Here is a 27,551-nt window from a genome sequence, read left to right on the forward strand (position 1 = left end):
TCTATCTTCTCCAAGCCAATTAAAGATGGATAATAAATGTACTTGCTGAGTATTTTTTTTTAAACGGGCTAATTTTCTATAAATTACAGTAGAAGGAAAGCTCCTTGACAAATGAGAATCAAATAATAATTTGGTTATTGAGAATATAATCGGTGTAAACCAAAGATTATCTCCTTTGTTCCAATAGGAAAGAAGTCTTAATCTAGTTCAACACATGGTCATAGTTTTCTTTTTATGAATTATTTTTGTTTTGGATTGTTATTTAGCCTAATATCTACTTATGTTGATTAATACATAATTATGTTGTACAATACAATACAATACAATACAATATATCTTGTCATTGTACAGGGGTACAACGAGATTGGGAATGCGCCTTCCATACAATGCAATAAATTAATTAGCTCTTCACCTCTAAATTAATGAGAAGTGCAGATGGGCATACTGAGGAAAATGTAGTTTAAAATCATACCTCACAGAAAGGAAGGGGTTGGGTTACTCCCAGGACTTAACTGCATGAAATCGTCATGGAAATTATTTTCAGCTGCTTCATCAATTACCTTCCTCTTATTAGAAGATCTGAAGTAGGGATGTTCGCTGATGATTACAAAATGTTCAATTCCATTTTCACCTACGCAGCTAATGGATAGTCCACGTCTATATGCAGCAAGATGTAGACAACATTCAGGCCCAGGCTCTTGTACATAATATTTACATCACAGAAGTTCTAGGCAATGGCCACCTTCAATGCAGAGCATATAACCTCCTGCCCTCAATATTCAATGACATTATCATCACCGAGTTCCCCACCAACAAGATTCTGGGGACCACCATGAACCAGAAACTCTACATAAATAGTGTAGTTATAACTCCAAACCAAAGGTTATGTGTTATGCAATATACACCGCTCTTTCTGATACCTCAAAGTCTTCCCACAAGCTGCAAGGCACATCAAGTCAAGTCAAATCGAGTTCACTGTAATATGCACAAGTACGTTCAGGAACAGGTATAATAAAAATCTTGTTTGCAGCAATATCATAGGCATACAGATAGGCTCAGGCAACGCACATAAACAAAAATTCTACATAAATGCTACCAAAAGACTGTGTGAAAAAAAAGACGACGAGTGCAAAGATACACAATTAGTAAACAAGGCTGTGGTAGTGCAAGAAATTCACACTTGAGAGCGTGACTGCATACTCTCTACTTGCATGCATGATTGCAGCTTCATCAGCACTGAAGCAGTTTGACACTGGGCAAAGCAAAACACTCGATTGGTACCCCATCTACCACCAGCACACGTGGACACAGTGAATACCATTTACAAAATGCACACCAGTTACTCACCTAGTCTACTCTGACACCACTTTCAATGTCATGACCTCAAACACCAAGGAGAATAAGGGGTTCAAGTGCATGGCATCAGCATCAACGTTCTCCTCCAAGTCGCATGCCATCCTGACTTGAAAACATAATGCCATTGCTTCATCATTGCTGGGTTTATATCTTGGAATTTGTTAACCAACAACACTGTAAAAATCCCTGCATCAGAAAGATTGCAGGCAGTTAGGAAAGTGGTTCAATACCATTTTCACAATAACATTTAGGTTGGGCAATATACAGTATGTCGCCTTACCAGGAATGGCCTGATCTTGGGAATGAAAGAAATTTGAAAATAAATACTTGAATCAACTTTATGTGTATAAATATAACTAAATTCTCTGAAACCTTAATGTCATCAGGTTGGATTGTTGAACGCAAGAGTCTCTTTGGGCTTACCCAGGATGAAAAATTAGAATAGAAAATGAAATCTCATTAAAACCTCATGGAATGCACATAATATATGAACTTCTTAATGTGCAGAAAGTAAGGATAGAAAACAAAGTAATTAAACAAACACAAAGAAGTACCTAATTTCCTAAAAGTAAAACAAAAACAAACATGGCTTGTTACTTAATACTGATCCTTGAGGTGAAGTGGATGCTGAGGCAGGCAACCACTAGAGATCCAGCTAACAGTGCTGTTCAAGTTCCAAAGATCTTGTTTTATGTAATCATGCTGCCTATCGACAATGACAGAACTAATGAAAGATATGAAAAACAACTAAGCATATGATTATATGTCATCATTTGATTTCCCACTGCACTACAATGCACTTCCATAATAAAAGTTCATGGTGAGTTCTGGAAAAGATGGAGCATTTCCCATTATTGCAGGAGCTAGCTCTCAGCAAAAACAGTCATCAATGTTGAAACTAGCCTTCAAAGTGGCAATGCAGACGTTGGTCGATTGACAAAAAGAATTTTGGTAATTAAGACCTCAAAATTTGCACACAACTCATGATTGCAGTGCACCAGATATTCCTGCCATCCTAATGTTTCTGAGACATGGATTATTGTTGCCAGGCCTTCAAGGCACTTGAAAAATACTAACAATGCTATCTCTGAAAAATGTTCCATATTCAGTGGAAGGATTAGCTCGCCAATATCAATGCTCTCGCCTTGCCAATATCCACAGCCACAAGGCACCAAATACCATCAAATTAACAACACTACAGTCAGTTGAGCAAGGGACTGAGCACACCCCTGGAGGACTCCAGTCTTGTGATTCAGGCTGGAGGAATGTTATGATAAATTCAAACCAACAGTGATCTGCATTATCATTGACATGTTTTCTAATTGTGTTTTCAACTAATATCTTATATTTTGTAGAGTGTTTTTCTTTACACTGTCTTATAGAATTTGTGTGTAATCTGCGTGTTACCCGAGTCTATTTGCCTGTGATCTGACGCAAACAAGATTTTCATTGCACCTGTACCTCACTGCACTCCTGCATATGATAAACTTGACCTGACTGGACAATTCCAATGCACAGGGATGCAAGGGGCTGTTGAGAGTGGTGGACTCAGTCTGGCCTCAAGAAGTCAGCATTTCACTGTGACAGTTGAGCAGAAGGTACAGACTATCTTGTATAATTTATATTTTGTTTGTTGTCTATGTTCCTTCTGAAAGCAAGATTTTCATTTAACCTGTGCCTCACCGTATGTGCGCATATGTTGATAAACCTGACTCGATATGTTTTGATGAAACCGCTGATGACTGATGTATGCTCTTTCGGGCTGGATGAAGTGGGCCTGAACATGTTCCAGTCCATTGACTCAAAATTGTCCTGAGGTAGACCCACCATCTTCTCAGCACACTGCTGTATTACTCTTTTGCTTGGTGGCTCATACTTCAATCTCTGTTTGTACACCAGCATGAGAAGCGCAGACGATCAAACTGACCTAAATGAAGGTGACCTAAATGGAGCCATAAGCGTATTTAATGGTGGTGCAGCAGAGATCATGAGTGTTAACACCCTCCATGCGAAGAAAGCATGCTGATGGTATTTGGGAAATACCTTCCTGAAGTTAGCTTGAGTGAAGCTATCTGTGATGATGAACTGGGCAACAAGATTTGCTTTCTCAGGACAGTGGATGACTTGAGTATTATTCGTCCAGTGCCACCTTAGAATAGGCTTGGGGAGGCCGACAAGATAGTAAAGGTAAATTCTCTAGGTAGGTAAAAGGGATGCCATTTTTTGACCAGGTGTACATTGAACAGAGACAGTATAAGAAAACTCAAATACATGCTGAGGAATTGCTGCAATTAATAAACTAAATCAGACAACCTACTTGCGTGCACGAGTGATCAGCTGCCCAGCTCCTTATCTTGCTTTCTTGAAAAGATTAATATATCAACTAAAATTATGGGCAAAGAGTAGCAACATGGTGCCATTTGAGTAAGTTACCTCTGAGACTTTTCAAAGCATCAACATCCTATATTGGGTGCAGTACCCATAACTGGACATAATTCTTCACCTGATACACAATACACCAACCAACAATAAAAAACACGCTCAAAATGGTAGAGTTAGAATTTCAACACTATAAATAGAAACATGATCTATAAATGTATTGTTGATGATAGTCCTGTCCAAGACTTCATTCTCATTCTATTACAAGCTGAGTTTTCAAGGCCTAAGGTGCATTTTGTTTTTAAGTTACCTGAATAGAGACTTTGAGTCATTCCCAATAACAATGTATCTACTACTTCTACTAGGTCTTAGCACATAGTCAGCTTTTGAGCAATGAACTTAGGAAATGCTTCCACAAGTAGCGGCATTTAAAAGGGTTTTGGATGGGCATATTAATATGCAGGGAATGGAGCGATATGTATTAAGAGCAGTTAGAAAAGAGATGGTCTTGACATCATGTTTGGCACAACATTCTGGGCTGAATAGGCTATTCTTATGCTGTACTGTTCTATGCAAGTACAAGATATGATACACACAGTCAGTTGTAAATTGAGATTGATAGAATTTCATTGAACAAACTAATGAAAAAATATGGGGAAACACTGATATGTGAAAAATATATCCATCATGATCATATCAAATGATTGAATAGATCTGAGAGGAGCGAAATGGCTTCCTTCTGTTCCATTCAAAAAAATATAAACTAGCCTTCCAATAAATTAGGGAGTAAATGAATGTCACACAAAAGCATTAAGTACATTTTCATAGTCCATTGTTATCCTTAGACATTAGCCATTCATCAAATATTAATCCCTCAGCCAACTTGCATCACTGTGCTGATGAACTGAAGCAATAAGTGTCATCATCAGTTACAAGGTAAAATCTTGCAATATAAAATTTCATTGCAAAATATGAATATGCTTTTGCAAATGGCTATTGCCCATAAAAGAGGTTATGAAATACTGTTTTTGATCAACATGCTATTTTATATTAAATGAGAACAATGTTAGGTTTAAAAACTACATGTTAGGCTTAAAGTTTAAGTATTTATAAGCTTAATCATGCTCCAGTGTTAGTTTAATTGGAATCAACTCTATAATTCAATTATAATTTGCTAATTTATTCTTATACTTCCATTATGTGTGTATGATTTTTGCACATTCCACTTCTGCATATTTTGATGTGTATTGGAGTAAATTAATTTGTCTCTGTAGTATTTATCTTCTCATTTTCAGGAACTTTTTTTCTAAGAGAAAAAAAGTTCCTGAAAATAAGAAGACGATACGATAGAGACAAATTATTTTATTCAAGCGTGAAAAAATGAAGCATAGAATTGACCTTTTCACTCCCTTCCCTCTGTGGAGTATTAAAGCAAGATGGGTTTCATTACTTGCATGGTTGCCCTGAATTACCATAGACCGTGACTATAGAACATGGCTCAGAACCCCACTCTGGGCACTACAGGGCAGGCAGTAATTGCAATACTGTGAAAATCTGCAGTTCAGAGTTTTATTGGTACAGATGCTGCTCTTACTATTAGGCCTCACATATTTGCTGTGCCAGTAGGACTTCCAGAAGTGAGACATCTCCTTGAAATTGCTAACACACCTTAGAAATGTTAACATGAGAAATATAGTCCACCATATTAATGATTTGGACGAGGGAATTGAATGCAATATCTCTAAGTTTGCGGATGACACGAAGCTGGGTGGCAGTGTTAACTGCGAGGAGGATGCTAGGAGGCTGCAGAGTGAGTTGGATAAATTAGAAGAGTGGGCAAATGCATGGCAGATGCAATATAATGTGGATAAATGTGAGGTTATCCACTTTGGCGGCAAGAACAGGAAAGCAGAGTATTACCTGAATGGTGGCCAATTAGGAAAAGGGAAGATGCAACGTGACCTGGGTGTCATGGTGCACCAGTCATTGAAAGCAAGCGTGCAGGTACAGCAGGCAGTGAAGAAAGCAAATGGTATGTTAGCATTCATAGCAAGAGGATTTGAGTATAGGAGCAGGGAGGTTCTGCTGCAGTTGTACAGGGCCTTGGTGAGACCGCACCTGGAGTATTGTGTACAGTTTTGGTCTCCTAATCTGAGGAAAGACATTCTAGCCTTAGAGGGAGTACAGAGAAGGTTCACCAGATTGATCCCTGGGATGGCAGGACTTTCATATGAAGAAAGACTGGATAGACTAGGCTTATACTCGCTGGAATTTAGAAGACTGAGGGGGGATCTTATTGAAACATATATAATTCTTAAGGGGTTGGAGAGGCTAGATGCGGGAAGATTGTTCCCGATGTTGGGGAAATCCAGAACCAGGGGTCACAGCTTAAGGATAAGGGGGAAGTCTTTTAGGACCGAGATGAGAAAACATTTCTTCACTCAGAGAGTGGTGAGTCTGTGGAATTCTCTGCCACAGAAGGTAGTTGAGGTCAGTTCATTGGCTATATTTAAGAGGGAGTTAGATGTGGCCCTTGTGGCTAAAGGGATCAGGGGGTATGGAGAGAAGGCAGGTACAGGTTACTGAGCTGGATGATCAGCCATGATCATATTGAATGGCGGTGCAGGCTCGAAGGGCCGAATGGCCTACTCCTGCACCTATTTTCTATGTTTCTATGTTTCTATGAGTTTTGGTTTACAATAAGCTAAAAACCTTTTTAAAAAACCATGCAACCAGACTGCATTTTCACCCCCAGAGAAATTGCTCTCAGGTGTTACACCTAAGTGGCAGGCAATCACTTTGAGTACTTATGAAAACAAAACAAAAGGCACTATAAGCCAATAATTCAAAATGTATTCAGTTGCAAAGCATCGCCTTACACACTCATTGGCCATTATTTAGGATATGAAATAACAACCAGAACAGATTGCCAGAATCTGGAAGCATTACTTCTGGTCACCCGTGATACAACCTTTCCAAATTGAAAAATCTGTGTACTTATTAAATCTACAAATTGTGTGAAATAAATGAGCCATTTTACAGGATTTAGCAAACCATGAACTAATTGAGAAAACACAAGGCATGTCGTAGAAAGCGGGTCTAAAAACTTAATAAAAACTGGTTAAATCCCAACTGGAGCACTATATCCAATTCTGGGCACCACATTTCAGCATGGATCAAATCATTTATTGGAACGGCACCAGGAATAATGTAATTACTTATATGAAGAACTTAAAGAACCTTCGATTTTTCAACCTGGAGAAGTGAACGTCAAAGGAAGGTATAGCAGAGCCATTTGAAATTACCGGGGGTTTGGATAGAGTAAACTCATATTGCTCAGATGTTTCCTGTAGAGAATCAGATAATTGATGAGCTGTAAAACTTACTACCAGTAAATTTCCTCTGCATTTCATGCTCCAGGGAGGACCCACAATGAAACATCTGTTCTTTCTAATTGCTAGAAAATTGTTTGACACCTAGCAAAATTATATTGGTATGTGATAGATGTACATCGGACAGAACATATTGATCTCCAACAGCAATGAAAGTGCTAAGCCAGAAAATATACAGACTTTGTGACTTCAGTCATAGAATCATACAGTACAGAAAAAGGGTCCCTCAGCCCAACTCATCCATGCCAACCAAGATGCCCCATTTGCCTGCATTCCTCTAAACCTTTCCCATCAATGTACCGAAAATGTCCTTAAAATCCTATTGTGGTACCAGCCTCAACTGCCTCCTCTGGCAGCTTGTTCCACATACCCATTACCCTCTGAGTGATAAAGTTGCTCCTTAGGTTTGTATTGACTCTTTCCCCTCTCACCTTAAACATACGTCCTGTTTTTAATTCACCAACCCTGGGTACAAGACTGTGTGCATTCACCTTATCTATTCCCCTCACAATTTTACACACCTCTATATGATCACCCCAAAGTCACGTGCTCCAAGGAGTGAAAATGCTAAGCAAGTGCAACCTCTCCCTATAGCTCAGCCCCACAAGAGCTGGCAACATCTTTATAAACCTTTTCTGCACTCTTCAGTGTCAATATTTCCATTTTAATTCATAACGTGGAGGAATTCCTGCCACTCCATTCTTGAGTGCATAATTTAGAAAGGCCAAATGTTTCATTTGTATTCTCTTAGAGCATATAATACAGCACAAAAAAACATGGATTTTTTTCATAATTTCAGAAGTAAAAATGTTTTTATGACAACAATTACTTTCTCCTGAATGTATTTTGAGGTATCCAAAGAGATCAAAATTATGCCAATCTTCATTCAAAGTACACTGAACATTTCTTATTCATATCTGCTTGGTAACTAGGATTACTAGGGCTTGGAGTTGTGCCAATTGGTATAGCTGAAGATAATATATGCAGATGTTGAGCGTTCTATTAAGCTGCAAAAAGAATGCATGAGTGAAAATTCTTATTAGTTCTTTTTCTTTGCAGAAGAGTAAGTGATCCTGCAACTATTTTTTTTTAAATTATTGCCATATGGTGGATTAAGCAAATGAGTCCAGGGCCAGGCTTTATAACAGGCTGAGCAAGTAGAAAAGATGTAAATCATATATTTTAAACTCCTCAGAACTTAATAAATTTAATTATTTTAAAAGATTGTGAGAATCAGATTAGCATGAGAAAAGAAAAACTTAACAGATGAAATCAGCGAGGGTCATTATGCTCAAGAAAATAAGCTCCAACACACATTCACTCACTGCAGATTCACTTCAGTCCGAAGAAGGAACTGTTGTGTTCTCATAGGATGACACTTTAGCACCCATTCAAGGTTGACTGCGATACTGGTGCATTAATGAAAATGCGCTGGTGCAAGAGAAGCATTTCCTGTTGTTGACAACTTGCCTTGACATTTGTTTTCTGCCAGTTTTGGAGATATTCTGACAAAATAAAAGTTGATAAGGATGATGGTGGAGGAGTGGCTGAGGGTAGGACGGGGCAGAATGAGACAAGGACTGCCTGGAAAAGGAACTTAAGATGGCATAGGTCGCATTATGGCTGCATGCTCATAAGGTCATAAGTGATAGGAGCAGAATTAGGCTATTCGGCCCAGCGTCTACTCCGCCATTCAATCATGGCTGATCTATCTCTCCTTCCTAACCCCATTATCCTGCCTTCTCCCCATAACCCCACGGGTCAATGGAGTCAACTGTATGGAGCATAAAGCATGGTGTGCAGTGACATATTGAACAGAGAGCACATAATAATAAATATATTAATAAGGTTAATAAAAATCTTACGTTGATTTCTCATTTAATTAAACATTAATTAAAGCTGCGTGTGTTCTTTCCAGTTTTGATGTTAATTCTGGGAATGCAGCGTTTTCCTCTTTAAAGAATCATAGAATGCAGCTACACAGAAACAGGTTATTCAGCTCAAGCTTAAGGGTTTATGAAACATAACCCTTACATAAGTCAAAAATGTCTGTATACACATTTCCAATATTTTCTCCCATCTCTTAAATCGCTTAATTACCATAACAAGTGATGGCTTCCTAGTATTTTTTTTTAAAGTATTACGACATTGATTCTGTTAACTTCATACAGAGAACACAAACCCACGTTTTAAAAAGTAGAACAGACAGAATATCTATCTTTAGCAGAAGGTGGACAACACAGTTTATTCATCTTTATTTCTGACTAATATATCAAACTTTAGATTCGGAAAACTATAAACACTATGTAAAAGAATAGCAAGATAATAATACAAGTACATGGAATAATTTTCAGCTAAAAGAGACAAATGAAACAGAACAGAGAAAACCTCTTTTACAAGGAGAACTGACTTTTGGGCTTCCTAATGACCTTTACCAAAATCATGAAAACATACCTTGGCAAGTCAGTGTTCCCATGGTGATCCTGTCCACTCCAACGTGGGTATCTCTTCCGCCAGAATCTTTGGTTCCTGCTTCCCCTCTCTGACCTCTCGAGGTGAGCCATACTTTCACATGCTTCTGAAAAGGCCATTAAAAAAAACATAAGAAATAACATCTGCAATAATACATCAGATTTACCGATGATTCATTGAACACCAATATATGAACTCAAAATGTTTTGATAAATTTGATATGGCATATTGGAAGTCTTTGGTATGACTAACATTTTCTATAGGTTGGTAGGTTGAACTCTATGTGATAGGTCTTGCATTCAAAGGGGAAGGGGAATACCAAAAGCAACTCAATTAAAGGTAAGTGATCACCTTAAAGTAATGTGACATTGCATTGGTAACACAAGCCTGTCAGGACTACAGCACGGGTTTTAGACTTAAGTGAAACCAACAAAGTTGTACATAACTTGCAGATTCATGGATTAGGCTGAAACTTCAACTAACATGATTAAGATCTTAGAGCTTAATGAGTTTGTATGAACTCCAACGAAAAGGAAACCGCCAAAACATAAGAAAGAAAGCAGACATTCATATACAGCTTTATACAGTGAATATTGTTTTCCAAGTTACAAAAATTGAATCACCTTCCCCCATCCCACTCTCATCTTTAAGAGTGGCTTTTGAATTCATCTGTTATACATTCAGAATTATTGATTTTTAAATCATTAGTGTTAATAAATAATCCTAATTTCAGAATTTCATCAAAAATAAATTTCAGTTTTTGGTCTATCTTCATCTCTGTAAACGTCCAATAATACTGTCCAAGAATCAAGAAAAACTCTTTATTCAATTCCACCACATTTTTTCAGCAAAGTTTCTGATGATGATACTTCCATAGCAAAAAGGAGGTCTACTGAGGATTATCTTCTGTAAATAACATCTGAACAGATAGTTGAAAATGAGGTGGTGAACTTGCAACACAAAGGGTCACATGTTTACATCAAGCCACGATAATACGCAGGACAAAACCATGAAAGTTGTTGCACGATTACATTAGTTCCACTAGTTTACAGTTCAAGGGTTCAAAGGCCTTTTATTGTCACGTGTACCAATTAAAGTACAGTGATGTTCAATTTACCAGTTGCCCTTCAGGATAGGATTTTGTCAACCTGAGACAATCTATCCTGCATACAATCCTAGTTTCTCAAGATATAGTTGACACTAAGTGCTATTTTAAGTGCATACAGGCTGCTAGCGGGTGTGTGACAAATATTATCTGGCCAATTATTGATGTCCGAAGGAAAAGAAAATCTTAACACAATATAATCATGTACTTGGGAACTCAGAGGTTTAAACACTTATGTAGACCTCAGGTGAACACAATGAAAAAGCGGTTCAAATGAAGAGATTCATACCAGCCAACAAAAGGTAGAAAAATATGAGTAATCAAAAACCATGACAGAAAAAGTCCTTAATTCCTTTTATTTTAGCTATTACCTGCAACCAACAATATCTCGACAATATCTCAGCATGGATTGAAAAGAGGTTATTAAAAAAAGTGAGGAAACATGAGATTGGTGTCAATATACTGTATTGGACCAAGGATTGCTTAAGATTCAGAATCAGAATCCTTTATTGTCATATAGACTTAATGTGTAACGTAATTCCTCGTTTGCATGCAGCTCACAGAGTAAATAGTACACAGGGTGATGATAAATACAACTGTAGATGTGATGAGTGCAAAACAGCAGAATGATGCAAAGCCTGTATTGCAACCTAAAGTAGTGCAAAAAGATATTTAACTGCAATAACAGAATAACCCAATGTGGAAGAGTTAAGAGTAAGAGTATGTGGCAGCACCTCTGTACATCCGGGCTCAATTGGCATGAATCTGATAGAAATGGAAAGAAGCTATTCTTAAGTGTGGTCATCTGGGTTTTCAAACTCCTGTCACTTCTACCTTCTGGTAGAAGGTAGAAGGGAAAAGGGAATGGCCAGAGACTCTGGTATCCTTGACAATACCTCCAGAAATCATGAAACAATGCACCAAGTCCAGAACCTAGTTGCGGATGGGGACCCGGGGCAGGTTCCAGGTGTTTAAAAATGACCTCTTGGGATATTACGTTGGAATCTGGTTTAGACAATTAATAGCATCCTGACATAGGTGTACTTGTTGTCAAGGTGATCTAGATCTGCCTGAAGTGAAAGGGAGATGGTGTCATCTGGAGATCTATTTTTCATGTATTGAAATTGCAAGGGGTCTAGATTATTCGGAAGACTGGTGCTGATGTGGGCCATTACCAAATCTTTCAAAGCACTTCATAATGGTCGATGTTAGTTTAGTTTATTTTTATTTTTGTCATGTGCTCATTTTGTCATGTCAGGTACAGTGAAAAATAACTATTGCATGGTCGTCGTTGAGACAAGTCACTTTATTTTTCTTGGGGACTGGAATTATGCAGGTATCCTTGAAGCAGATGGAATCAGCAGACTGTTGAAATGAGAAGTTGACGACCTGGGTAAAGACTGTGGACAGTTAATTAGCGCACAATTTCAGAACCCAAGGACTCCATCCGGGTCAGCAACTTTCCGAAGGTTTACCCTTGTGGAAAGAGACTTGGCTACTACCACTGGGCCAGCGGCTGCAGAACCAGCATGGAATGGGTAATGTGCCCAGGTAGAACTTTATTCGCCTGCTCAACACAGGTGTAAAAGACACTGAGCTCATCCGATAGAAATACATTGTTGCAAAGATGCAAAGATGCACTTGGTGTCGTGGAAATATAACAACTGCTTAACAAATAGATCCTGAGAATGAGGATCAATTAATGTCCTCAGAGTTTAGAAAAGTGAGAGGGAAATCTCAATAAAACATACAAAATTTCTGCATGGCTTGGCAGGAATGATATTGCTCTTGGGGTCTATCAAACCAAGGTCAGAATCTCAAAATAAGAGGTCAGCCATTCAAGACAGAACTTTTTTTCACCCAGATAATAGTGAATCGGAAGAATTATCTACCCAGGGGGATTATAGTCAGTCATTGGAATATATTCAAGACTGGGATCAATTGATTTTTCGATATTGAAGAAATCAACGGACAACAAACAACATGTGTAGGATGGAACTGCAGATGTCTGAAGAAGGGTCTCAACCCGAAACATCACCCATTCCTCTCCAGAGATGCTGCCTATCCCGTGGAGTTACTCCAGCTTTTTGTGTCTATCTTCGACTTGACTTGACTTGACAACAAACAACATATTTACTGGTAGCTAAATATTAATAAAACATAAAAGTACATTCAACATTAGTGTGAGTGGGTCTAAACTGACATGATTCTTAAAACAGAAACATTTAACTGCTCCACAGTTAGTCAGCTTGAAATGAGTGCATCTCTATTCCTCCCACATGAAGTTGATAGACACGCACTGATTGTATGACACCGCACAAGCAATGTAATTAAACTGTGTGAAACCATCTATCTTGTTTGCAGTTCTATTATGTCAAATTATTTCCCAATAATCAAAACAAATATTTATGTAGCATTTATGAAAGCAGTTGGTAAAACAATATAAAGCTAGTCAGGAGAATAAAACAACATACTCATTGCCTGAGCACTATTGTGTGTTTTTATTATTAACTTGAAGGATTTGGACTTCAAAGGCAAGGTCAGTATTTATTGCCATTCCATTTTACCCTTGAGAAAATGATGGTAAGCTGTTTTCATGAACAACTCCAAACCATCTGTAATTAGTTATTTCAGTGGATATCTGAGTAGGTCCAGGTGCTAACAGCATAGGAATCAACCATAACACTATGAAGCTTATAGGCCAAACTCCAAAAAAAGATGAATTTCCTTCCTTCCCAAAAGGACATTAGTGAATCAATTTTTACATGGAGTTAACAAATGACGAATAGCAAGGAAGAAAGCCCTTCCAATACACAGACTCGATAAATGCCATTTTACTGCCATGGGTTGTCTTCGTTCTGTCTCAATTGTTTTCATCTTATGGCCAAGAATTCTTGCAGTCTACAAAATACCCTATTAAAACATTTTATTAAATAGTTACATAGGAAGCAACTTGAGTGGTACAACCTACCTAACACACTGAGAACTGCATGGTCCACTATAATATGTAAATAGAGAATTACTGCCCTAATATATGCCAGCTCATTAATTTAAATGACAAATCAAAACCTCTCAACTATCTTACAAATTGTTAACAAAACCATATTTCCTGATGAAATAGAATGAGGCCCTTCAGCCCATTGCATTTATACCAGCTCTCAGGACATTCCCATCAGTCTCATTTTCGAATCTATTTCACTGCAACCTATTCTCTCTCACAGTTATCAACTACCCTCTGTTGCAAACATAGTGTCAACAGGTATCCAAGATTGGATTTAAACTAAAGTCCATTTGAGGTAGAGAGGTTGGGCAAGCTAAGACTATATTCCTTGGTGCACAGGAGGATGGATGCAAGCAATGTCCAAATTAATGAGGGTGTTATTCTACATCGAGGCCAGGGGAAACTATGAATGAAGGAAGAGGCTAATGCTGGCTTTCTGGCTGTCTGGACAATTTATAAAGTAGAAATACAAGGCTCCAACACATCTTTGTTAGTACCTTGAGAACTAAATATCAGTGATGGGTCATGCCGTAATTTAGTGAGGCAACTCCATGGAATGTAATAAAACTGAAACGACCAATAAGCTACAAACTGTCATTAATGCCATATGTGTTCTCTGCTTCATATGGTACTCCAATTGATAAGCAAAACAGTAGCTAGCAAATGCACTGTCCCCAGTGGACAGCAAATAATGCAAAAAAGCAATTTGAAAGAAAGACTTGGTATGTCTTTTGAACATAATTTCAATAAATCTTTCTTTAAATCTATGATGCGTCAAGATAATTTACGGAACAAGGTAAAATATTAGGACTAAATAAACAAGTATAAGAAACAGAAAAAAAAACCTTGCTAATGTGAAAATCATCAACATCACCCTTGCACCCATTCAGAATCAGTAACCCTTAAGCCAACAAAATAAATGCGGCAATATGAATTCACAACAGGGGTCTTAAGGTACTCATCAAGCAGATTTGGTGTTTATTAAGAAGACACCAGCTTGGGAATCAAGAGATCGGGAATCACTAGCATATGGTTTAAAAGTCAACAGAGACAGATTCAATTTGCTTTCATTTTTTCATTTCCACAACAGATTAACAGCAGAACCTGTCTCACTGGCTCTTCACTCTGCTCTGGATAACAGGAACCCACATGTCAGGCTACTGTTCATTGATTAAAGCTCGGTGTTCAATACTATCAGCTGGGCAAGTGGGCCAAGAAATGGCTAATGAAGTTTAATTCAGATAAGTGTGGTTTTGTAAAGTTAAATTAGGGCAGGACCTTCACAACGAACAATAGGGCCCTGAGGATTTTTGTAGAGAGGAGGGATCTAGGAGTACACGTACAAAGTTCCCTGAAAGTGCATCACAGGTAAATAGGATGGTGAAGAAGGCATTTGGCACTCTGGGCTTCATCCGTCAGGGAATTGAGTACAGAAGTTGGGGCGTTATGTTACAGCTATACAAGATGTTGGGAAGGCTGCACAAGGCATGGTGTTCAGTTTTTGTCACCCTGCATGAGGAAAGATGTAATTAAGCTGCAAAGAGTGCAGAGAAGATTTAAGAGGATGTCCACAGACTCGAGGGCCGGAGCTATGAGGAGAGATTGGGCAGGCAAGGACATTATTCAATGGAATGCAGGAGGCTATGGAGCGAAATTATTAATGTGCATAAAATCATGAGAGGGGAAAGATTTAATAGGAATGTGAGGGACAACCTTTTCACATGAAGAGGGATGGGTTTTTGAAACAAGCTGCCAGAAAAATTAATTGAGTTAGGTGGAATAACAACATTTAAAAATACATTTGGACAAATACATGGATATGAAAGGTTGGGAGGGATATGGGCTAAATGCAGGCAAATGAGACTAGATGAGATGGGGCATCTTGGTTGGCATGGACAATTAGGCCAAAGGGCCTGTTTCCGTGCTGTGTGAAACTAAACCCTCTTTTCAAACCAATCAATACTGTCTTGTGATCACTGTCTACATTCTTGATTGACCTGTTCAATATTTTTTTTTCCCGGCTTAGTTGTAAAGTCCTATAAAACTCAAGAGGATATTGCTAGAATTTTAACTGGCTTTACTTAACTGTTCAGACTGATTCACATTTGCCAGAGTGAAACAAACCAAAACCAAAAACAATCCATAGCCTCACAGCAAAAATAGACAACATCCTAGTCTCCAAAACATGAAAAGGCTCAATTTTGCATTTTTGAAACCCACCTCCAATGCCAAGCCTTTCCACCAACTTTATAATTTTGTTTGAACCTCAACTGTTTACATACCCTATTTTCAGACTTCAAAGGCCAGAAATGGAAAGTAACCTTTATACATTCACAACGTGCAGTAACATCAAGATCTGTTCAAAGACAGACATAGCCACGGTAACTTAACTCAAATACTGAATTATTTACTGGGGCTCACATCAAATTACTTCTTTCCAGAAGAATTTCATTGCCGTGACCAGCCTTGTGATGTACAACTAACACCACCTCCATCACAGTCCTGCTGTTTCTAATATAATTTTTTTCTGCTTATTTCAGCAACCTTTCTGCCAAGTTATAGGAAAATAACACTTTCTGATGTACTGTGAATAAAACAAATGAATGCCTTAATAAATCCAACAGAAAGTGGCCAATAAACACTTATATTTGTCCCCCATAACTAAAACCCCTCTGTACTTGTCCTTAACCACATCCAATGCATTAATCGGGTGAGTAAAATAGGCAGCACCCTTTGTTAGGGCAAACTTACTCGGCCTACTGTTGTTCTTCAGCAGTCTGGAGGTTGGCTATATTCATCGACTCCAAAACACATGATTCATACTAAAAGGAATTCACCCACCCACTTGGTTGCTGAGTTGGAACTATAAATATGGGCAGTGCTTCTAGTCGTGCTGGACACAAGATCTTTCTCCTGAAGTGAAATCCTATGCTTGGATTTCAAAAACTGTGTACAAACAGCAAAACTATTTCTGTTTATTACTGGAAAATTAGATACTGAAAATTGAATAAGTACACAACAACTCCACACATAAAACTGTAAGACCATTCCCCATTTAGCTCACACGGATAATACCTAATGGCCAACAAGAATTACTTTTAGAATTTAATAATGGACTAGGCCTTCATATTTTTAGTTATTACAGTTATTTATAATTTAATTTACAAGTAGTATTATTAATCTGTTTTTATTAATTAAATGATTTTTAAAAATCAGATAATGAACTAACAGCCTGAGATTAATCTTAAATTTATCTTTTATTAATTTGTATCCGTTTCTGTTTAATTCTCACAATTTAATTCAAGGTAACATTCTGAATCTACATTTTCCATTCTATCACTCTTTTTTAATTCAATCAGCTTAATGTATCCAAGAACATTAACATCATTCTAAAACCAAATTAAATCTTAGTAACTTTTACAAAGCTTATTCAACAGAACAAGAAATTCAAGAAATGAAATATTTGTTTTCTAGTAATATTCATTAAAAACAGGTGCTATTTATTTTTGGACCTTTCAGGAAAGTTCAAAAATCAATTTTGCACTCTTTCTAAATTGAATTGAATTGAATTGCATAAATTTTATTAGCCAAGTTTAATACATACACGGAATTTGCCTTGGTAATTTGCTCGCAAGTAACAACACGATATACAGTAAACAATTAAGAATAAAACATTATAATTTAATAATAATAATATATCTTTATTGTCATTGTACAAGAACAACGAGTTTAAGATTGCAGCCTCCGTATCGATGCTATAAAAATAAATAAATAAGGTAATAAAAAAGAAAAAAAGTACAAATAGGTCCATGTACACTAAGGTTAAAAATTACAGCAGCTGTCACTGTGTTGTGATAAAGTCAGTTCTGCCAGATGATTATGTAGGCAAAGACAGATTATGGAGGACGCTTAGCAGACTGATTTAGTGCATTATAGCTCTAGGGAAACAGCTATTTCTCAGTCTGGAGGTGCGGGCATAGAAGGCCTTCTAACGTCTGCCAGATGGAAGGAGTTCAAACAGACGGTGGCATGGGTGTGTGGAGTCCTTACTGATGCTGATGGCTTTTCTGAGGCAGTGTGCATTGTAGATGTCCTCCAGGGCTGGGAGCTGTATCCCAATGATCTTCTGTGCTTTGGAGACGACCCGCTGAAGAGCTCTCCTAACTGCTGCTGTGCAGCTGCGATACCACACAGAGATGCAGTATGTTAGGATGCTCTCTGTGGTGCAGCAGTAGAAAGTCACCAGCATTTACTGGGGCAGACCAGCTTTTTCAGCATCCTCAGGAAAAACAGTCGTTGCTGTGCTTTCTTGACCAGTGCAGTGGTGTTACTGGACCACGTGAGGTCCTCTGAATTGTGTGTACCCAGAAACCTGAAGATGTGAAGAATGAAATAAAATACCAGAGCAAAAGGAGGCTACAGACTTTTGGTTGTTGAGTAGGGCTCCTGCTCGTGGAAAAAAAAGCTGTTTTTATGTCTGGCTGTGGCAGCTTTGACAGTCTGGGGTTGCCTTCCAGAGGGAAGTGCTTCAAAGAGTTTGTGGCCAGTATAATCTGTTTTAATGTGTAGGAGGAACTGCAGATGCTGATTTAAACCAAAGATAGACACAAAAAGCTGGAGTAAATCAGCGGGTCATCTTCAGAAAAGGAACAGATGACGTTTCGCTTCTAAAGAAGGGTCTCGAACCGAAACATCACCTAATCTGTTTAATGTTGGTTTTTGACAAATACACTGGAAAGGAATAATCAGAATACTAACAAATAACTGTCCAGACATGCTCAGAATTCAGTTAAAATGAGATTTATCTTTCACTTTAATCAGTGGAAGTAGATTAAAAGATCTTGAATACTTTGATTCTTGATGTATATAAATTCATACATTTATATTTAAATCATAAAATCCAAAATTATAATAATGTGATAAATTTATTTTCCATATGGTATAAATAGACCTACATGATCTATTGAAGATTCACCCCATGGCCCTACAAATTCTTTTTTTCTGACATCGATCAACCCTTTTGAACTGAACACATAACTTGGGGAAACTCACAGGGCTACAGGGGGAATGTACAAATCTACACAGACAGCACCCAACGTCAGGATTGAACCAAGGTCTCTGTCGCCGAGAGGCAGCAGATCTACCAGCGGCCCTAAGTTGGCAAAGTAAAATTGGTCCCTATTAAATTTCAGTATTTTATGCACCATCCCCAAGGCTTTTTTATATTTGCGGAAGCGCAGTGTCTAGAGCTGGACACATTAATCCAGTAATGGCTAAACTACTACTTTACAAAGATTCATCAGGGCCTCTTTGAATTAACACACTATCCTGTTTTTTTATAATTGCTGTTCAATTCAATGTTAAACGTCACAACTCCAGCCTTACAACAAGAGGTTATACATATGTAGTTACTTCCTAAATGGAGGACACAAGAGACTATTTAAGGGATCTAAAATGTCAACACATTTAGTCACAAGGCATTTCCAAGGTACATGTCCAGCATTTTACTGAAGGTAAAGCATCCTAATGTACAACTAGACCTTAAATAGGTGGGTTCACAATACCTCGAAAGACAAGCTTATCTCATGGGAAAAAGTAGACCATTCAGATCTTCAAAACTTATGATACAATCACCCTGATCCACAATCTCAATACCAGATTACAACACTCTCCCCATATCCCCTAATGCCTTCTGTGTCTTAAACCCTCCGAGTGAAGAAATGTTTCCGCATTTCTTCTGTACCCTGAGACTATGCCCTAGTTCTAGACCATACGCACTAAGGAGAAACATCTCCCCTGCACCCAGTCTGTCAAGCCCTATCAGAATGTTAAATTTGTCACAAGATCTCTCATTCCTCTAAACTCTAATGAATGCAGGCTTATTTGAACCAATCTCCCCGTGCTCTGCCATCCCAGGAATCGATCTGCTGAGGTTTTGCTGTTCATCAATGGCAAATTTATCCTTTATTAAGTGGCCGACCAAAATTGAAAATTTCACAAAGTCAAAGATTCCAAGCTACAGATGAAGATCACTTATCCCCCAATACCCCAATTTGAATTGAGTTTTTAATTTATGGAGCTTGTCTCTCAGAGGGATAGCCATACAACAAACTGAAAGCCCAGGTAACTAAATATATTAAGTAACTAAATTAGTTGTTGTTACACTGAATATATATTTGGTGACATTTTTAAGGGATCTCTTGTGGCGGATCAGGCCACTCCTTGGGTCAGCCCCTCGTTACGTGACGGACAGGCGTAAGGGGTTAAAAGTGAGACCAAGGGGAGGCGTGGCTCTTCCCGAGGAGAACTACGCTGTGGGCAGGAGCTCACAGCATAATAAAAGAATCTTACTAAAAACTGCCTGGCGTCTTGCCTTTTCTCTGGCCTCCGCCAGGCCACTACACTCTAATGTTTGTGTTTAATAGGTTGATATGTTCAGGGCATATAATAGTCAAGTGGATTTTTTCTAGGTTTAATGGTAATAGTGAACTTGGCTCCAGAGTCATATAACTATGTGTGTATGATTGACATAATGCAATTATTTGACATATGCGGGTTAAGGCAGATGACCCTAGGGGTTGATGTCATCATTTGCTATTTAATGGACCATTCCGAATAATAGGAATGCACTCTGTATGGGTACACATATAAATGTACCATGCATGGAAACTCAATTAATTCTGCTGACAAAGATTACAAAAACAGAACTGTGATAAAAACATTACATTGTTAAGATGCAACTGTGTTCTTTAAGACCATTCTGTGTCACACCTGACTCCTGAAGAGTGTTTCTGATCTGTCAGACAGGTGTTTGGGGATTTTTCTTTATTATAGAGAGAATCCTTCTGTCATCAGCTGTGGAGGTCTTCCTTGCCCTGCCAGTCCCTTTGCGACTAATAAGCTCACCACTTTGAGAAAGGTTCAGAAAGGGAGAGTGTCTATTATGGGGAATTACAGCTATTTCTATTGAAAAAATAAATCATCAATAGAAAATAATCGGCATACTGGTGTAATTAAATTTCCACCTTTGCATACAAATATAATTTAATATTAAAAAGCCTCCAATCTAATTTACCAATAAATTTGATAGTGTGAATGCAGTTGCTAAAACGAATATAAATCCATGTATTCCAATTTAACTCCATCAAAGCAGATTATCCTAAACCGATTTTTTTACATTTCAAAAGAGCAGAGATTTCCAAATTGCAGAGGTGCATTGCTAGGTGTGGAGGAATATGGTGCAGATAGAGTCAAAGTCATAGTGAGACAGTGTGGAACAGGCCCTGTGCCCCAACTTGCCCACACCAGCCAACATGTCCTAGCAACACTAGTCCCACCTGCCAGCATTTGGTCCATATCCCTCCAAACCTGTCCTATCCATGTGCCTGTCTAACTGCTTCTTAAACGTTGGGATATCCCTGTCTCAAATGCCTCCTCTGGCAGCTTATTTCACAAAATGCTGGAGTAACTCAACAGGTCAGGCGGCATCTCAGGAGAGAAGGAATGGGTGACGTTTCGGGTCGAGACCCTTCTTCAGACTGATGTCGGGGGGGGCGAGCTTGTTCGATACATCCACCACCCTTTCTGTGAAAAAGTTACTCCTCAGATTACTATTAAATCTTTTTCCATTAACCTTAAATCTATGTCCTCTGGTCTTTGATTCACCTACATTAGGCAAGAGGCTCTGTGCATCTACCCAATCTATTCCTCTCATGATCTAAAACACCTTTATAAGATCATCCTTCATCCTGTGTTCCAAGGAACAGAGTCCCAGCATACTGAACCTCTGAGTACTCTTTCAATTTAAAAACAAAAAATTGTGCATGGAAATTACCCAGACCCAATTAAATTCTGTAGATAACCACAATTTTGCTTAAAATAGTTTTATGTTAAACTCAATTATAAAAGTTTTAAAAACATTGGGCACATTTAAGAAAGCCGCTTCACACTGACGCGGCAAATATTGCTCCAATTAATAAGAAAATTGTAGCATGAGTTGAATATTTTGGAATTAAACAATCTTGAAGTTACTGGCTATTTACAAGCATATGATGGACATAAAAAGGAAAGCAATTACAAAACTTTACATGCTCCTTTGATAACATATTTATAAATTCCAAGTAAAGAAATGTTAAACTCTGAACATAGAGCCTTGTGAAAAAATCCAGCATTATGTTAAACCAGTTTATAAAATGATTAGGAATCTGCCTTGTAAATGTAAATGAACATGTTATTTAAAAGAAGCTCAAGTCCCATTCAATGTTTCCATTTTTTAAAAATTTATTGACAGTAGAACTCCACCTATGAACATAGCCTTTCTTTGCCGTCAAGAGTTAATATTCACCAGTAATTTTGTCACAGACCAGAAGTTATGGTACAGAATTAGTATTGGTTAGAATATTATGAAGCATTTTGGCCTATGGCATAAGAAGGGTGGATGGTGATATTAAAACAGAGAAGTTGTAACCGTCAGTAAACATTAGAAGACACAGTATTTTTTTCTGGAAAACACAACTGTGGGGTGATCTTGTAATGATCTTTAAGATATACAGAAGATACTTCCCAATGGTAGTAAAACCAGAACTAAAGGGAAATAAATTTTATAAACAGTAGATGGTACTTTGGAATCCAAGTAAACATTGACTTGAGTTCCTTGCTACCTTAATGTTAAAATAGCGCTCTGTAAAAAGGTTTTACAAGCACATAGTACTATTCTGCCTCATTTATAATTATTTTACTGCATCTTCCTGCCTTTAACAACCACTGCACTTCAAAAGCAATAAATGAATCCAAGTGTTTTGACTAAGCTCCAGCTCATGTTCTGTCACTAGATAGTCTTGTCACTGCCACAACAAGTCTTCTTTATCATTACTGGCTGAGCAAGTTCAATCTATCAAGCTGTGGAGTCATGCTGAGTATGTTCTGGTGCAAGCGTATTGCACTCACGATTCAGACAAGTGTACTATGACGAGTGAGTCCTTCCTCTGTCACTGTGGAATACCAGCAATCCGTTAGGCAGTATCCAACTAAGTCCACTCCTACCTCCATTGATGTTTACCTTAAACTTATTAAAATACAATCATTTGTGGAATTACATTCACATTAATATTGAGATAAAGGGAACTGCAGATGCTCAAATCTTGGGTAAAGCACAAGGTGCTGGAGTAACTCAGTGGTTCAGGCAGCCTCTGTCATGGGAGTGGATAGGGGGGTGCTCTGGTTGGACCCTACTTCAGACTCAAAAGGGTCCCGACCCAAAAGGGCGCCTATCCATGTCCACCATGGATGCTGTCTGACCCGTTGAGTTACTTCAGCACTTTGTGTTTTGCACATTTGAAGATTCTTTTTTATGGAAACTAATGGATAACATTTATTAGAGTTCTACTCAGATTAATTCACCCTTGTGCAATTCAGTGAGGGATAAAATGAGTTGTGTTCCAAGATTGAAGGAGAGCAAACATTTTTTTTAAATTCAAGATTCCTCACAAACTTCTATGGAAAGCTCACACACAACCCATCTTGAAAAGAGTAGACAAATTCTGTCTGCTTTCTTTTACATATCACATCTTTATGAGGGGAAAAAAACTGGATTTTCTTCCCTCCTGAAACTCTATTGGTTGTGTGAGTGATGACAGTCTATCTTCTTTCTCCATCTGAGCTTTGTATCCAGCAGATCATCAGAAGGCACATCAGTGATTTTGTTGAACCAGGCTTTGGTCCATGTATTAGCATTTCTAAGATTTAGGAGTATAGCAACTTACTGGAAAGGATGTTGGATGATGTTACTATCAGAGGGAAAGTATCACCAAAAAGAATACTAAATCTGAAGGCATCATTATTTTTCAATGAATTGGGAACATAAATTTAAATTTACAGCCAGAAGCATTGTAGAGATAATACCGAACTTACAATCATATAAAATTATTTGAGTATGCAATTCAACTTATAACTAATGTTTAATAAGGAATGATGTGTTTTTAATAAAATCTACATTAACCTATCTGGTGACAAAGATTCTGACCTATTCAAATGAATCACAAGCATAGTAAGTCTGCCATGATTCGAGGTAACATTTCCACTTATCTTGGAATGCTGAATTTTTGATGCGATTATTAATCTAACTAACTAATGTTCTTGCATTAAGAGGACCACAAAGGAACAAAGCATTCTGCAAATATAATATGTCTGAACCACCAAGAAAGGTTAGAAAATATGACAGTGCATAAACATGGTGATTAAGGGCATTGGTGAAGAGAAAACATAAATAAATCCAGATTACTCTCAATAAACCTCAAAGAGTGCATTTGAAATAATTTATAATGTACTACAAACAAAAAGCCAGGTGATTGAAGATACAAGTATCCATGATGGAACAGGTTCACACTTGAGTGAAATGTGTACCTTATACATAATACTGATATTTATTAAGCTGTGGAAAAACACATTGTGTTGTCACTAAATCATTGATGCATTGTGCAACAAACAACATCCACTTTTTTTATTTCCTATAAACTGTTCATCGCTGGTAGTCTCTGGAGAATATATGTGCTCAGTGTATGATTTTTCTCTGGTCAATACATTCAGAACTACTGCTTGTTTTGAAGAGAGATAATGATTGGATTTCTTTCAGCTTATTCCTGTCAGTTTCCATTACTGAAGATTTAATGCCGATACAATAAACCCTTTGAGGATGAAACTATAATTTCTGCTCTAAAAAGAAAAACTGTGAGACATATTGCTCATGAGAGAGATACAGAAGCTTTAATGTCAATTTGCTTTTCCCTGACTTTGATGATGTTACAAAACATATGTGCAGTACTCAAACATATTCTCCTCTGTTTAATAATCAGCTTTAGTTATAAGTCTCACCAACCACTGAGAAGCATTGACTGCAAAAGAAAACACATCTGTTTCTCTGTGGAAAGCATGATATCCTAAATAATTATAAAATGCAATTCATTCATATTCCTAAAGTTCACATGAGAATGTTGACAGTTTGAAAAAGATTTTTGTCTTGTAAATTTGATTTTCCTTACTTCAATGTTTAGAGATACAGTGTGGAAACATACACTTCACCCACCGAGTCAGCGCCAAACAGCGATCACGTCAACTGGTTTTACCCGACACTAGTTCTACCTGCAAACTAGGAACAATTTACTGAAGCCAATTAACCTATAAAACTGCATGTCTTTGGAATGTGGAAGGAAACCGGAGCACCCGGAGAAAACCCACGTGGTCACAGGAAGAACGTACAAACTCCGTACAGGCAGCACCTGCATTCAGGATCGAAGCAGGTCTCTGGCGCTGTAAGGCAGTAACTCTTCCGCTGCGGCACTGTGATGCCCTCTGCACCACTGTGCCGCTCGAAACTGGAACAACAACATCACAAGTGCACAAACTAGAAGAACACCTCATAGTCTAAAGTGCAATAATATGAACACCGGATGTTCTAACTTCAGATAACCACTATCCCCTATGGTCCATTTCCAAACCCAGCCATCCACCATAGTTCCATCTCCATCCCCCCCCCCCCAAACTCCTATATCTTACATTATCAAGATTCATTACCCACCCTGACCTGGTTCTATTTGCCCATTCCCCATAAACCTAACCACCTGGGCTTCTTCTCTCTTAGTTCATCTTTCCCATCCCCCACCCCCCACCCTGTGATTCCATGTATTCACCATCAACTGCCCTGCCACCACAGCGGGTTCTACATATCACCCTGCTGCCTCTGCCTCTGCCTCATTCTCTCTTATGTACACTTGTTGACATTGGTCTACGCTTCCACGCTACGCATGCAGGATCTCAATCATCACTTTGCAACTTGACCACAGTTCTTCCAGGTCTATTCTTTGCAGACTTTATTTCCTTGCTTGCTTCTTCAAGCTGTAAGATTTTGGCGCTAAGAAAACTAGTTTAGCCAATGTGCAAAACTACCAAACGATGGATCTTCATGATGACCTGTCAAAACTAGTTTAGTCAAAGCGTCAAGCTATTTCATGACAGAAAACATAAATTTTGAAGGAAATTAACAGAAACCCTACTGGAAATAAATTATGCAAGGGAAAGGAAATGTGAAGAAAAAGAATTCAAAAGTGGAGTCGAAAAAGGTCAGTGAAGAACAGTTATTGCAAAAATAGAAACATAGAAATAGAAAAAATCTGGAAATAATCAACAGATCTGACAGGATTTATGGTTTTTCTTTCTGCCTGACTTGTTAAGTATTTCCAAAATAATCTGAATATGGTTAAAACTTCTAGCATCTCCAATTGTTTGCTTTGGATCAAGGTTATGATCAAACCAGTTACAGCTCACTGGAATTCATTCCAGGCAAAAATCAGGAGATCCAGAGATGTGATCACAAAATAAAACACTCCATTCCAATACTTAGTGCAGGACAACACAGTAGCGCAGCGGTAGAGTTGCTGCCTTACAGCATTTACAGCGCTAGAGACCTCGATCCAGTCTATGGGTGCTGTCTGTATGGAGTTTGGACCGCGTGCATTTTCTACAAGATCTTCGGTTTCTTCCCACACTCCAAAGACATACAGGTAGGATAATTGGCTTGGTATAAAATGTAAAATTGTCCCTGGTGTGTGTAGGATAGTGTTAATGTGCGGGGATCACTGGTCGGTGTGGACTCAGTGGGTCAAAGGGCCTGTTTCTGTGCTGCATCTCTAAACTAAACTAAAAAAGTACAGCTCTGGGGGTCAACTACAGATTCAGCTTTCATTTGAGATGCACAACTGTAATCCTGCCCATTGCAGATGAACATAAAGATGCCAACATTCATTGCAGAGCAGTAATTCTTGATATCCGGGTCAATATATAACTCTCGATTAATATAACTAAAACACATTTCTGGTCAATGTCACATTGTTATTTGTAGGTGCTTTTTCTGCATGCAGATTGGCCGGCCACTTGCTATATTACAACAGGTGCTGCGCTACAAAGAACATTGAATAACTTGTAACATTTGTCATAAAAATGCTAGCCTACATTCTCACAGAATCATAATACCATACCGCATAGAAATGGGCCATTCAACCCACCATGTCTACGCCGACCATTTTGACATTGTAATCCTTTTTACCCACATTAGGTATATATCTTTCGTAGCCATGCCTATTCAAGTGCCTGTCTAACTGATTCTTATGCATCATGATTGTATCTGATTCCACTAACTCCTCAGACCAAATATCACCCACTCTCTGTGCAGATAACTTTGCCCTCCAGCCCCCTTTTAAAACTCTTCCATCTCACCTTAAACCTATGGCCTCTTTCATGGGAAAAAAGATTCCAATTATCTACCCAAACTATGCCTCTCATTATTTTATTTACCACTATTAGGTTAGCCCTCAGCCTTCCTTGCTCTATGGGAAACAGGCCCTTCGGTCACCCAAGTCCACACTCATTCCATGTCATTCCACTTTCTCATCCACTCCCTGCATATTAGGGGCAAATTTACAGAGGCCCATTAACCTACAAACCAGTACGTCTCTGGGAGATGTGAAAGAAAACCAAAGAACCCGGAGGAAACTCATGTAGTCACAGGGAGAACATCCACACTTAACACACAGATAACACCCGATGTCTGGATGGAACCCATGTCTCTGGCACTGTGAGGCAGCAGCTCTACAGCGACACCATTGTGCTGCCTCTGTAGTCAGTCCTTATAATTATAGTGTTCCAATCCAGACAGCATCAAGGTAAACCCTCACTTTAATAAGCTAATTTAAAGTCACTGCTTATGGTTATGGCATTTCAGCAAAGTTTTATTAGCCTTTAAAAGCATTAATAGTATTAAGCACACATATTTCATAAATAAAAAATGTTTTATGGA

General features: G+C 38.2%; 1 protein-coding gene across 5 annotated transcripts in view; it reads right to left on the reverse strand.

Annotated features, from left to right (window-relative positions):
- ccser2a (coiled-coil serine-rich protein 2a) overlaps window positions 1-27,551 on the reverse strand; it is a 356,049-nt gene that overhangs the window by 230,430 nt on the left and 98,068 nt on the right. For all 5 annotated transcript variants that reach the window (XM_078428296.1, XM_078428297.1, XM_078428299.1 and 2 more), the window contains exon 6: window positions 9,582-9,705. In XM_078428296.1, the coding sequence (XP_078284422.1) occupies window positions 9,582-9,705 (124 nt within the window). The remainder of the gene's footprint in view (window positions 1-9,581; window positions 9,706-27,551) is intronic.

Source organism: Rhinoraja longicauda, chromosome 35, assembly GCF_053455715.1.
Source record: "Rhinoraja longicauda isolate Sanriku21f chromosome 35, sRhiLon1.1, whole genome shotgun sequence".
Lineage (NCBI taxonomy): Eukaryota > Metazoa > Chordata > Chondrichthyes > Rajiformes > Arhynchobatidae > Rhinoraja > Rhinoraja longicauda.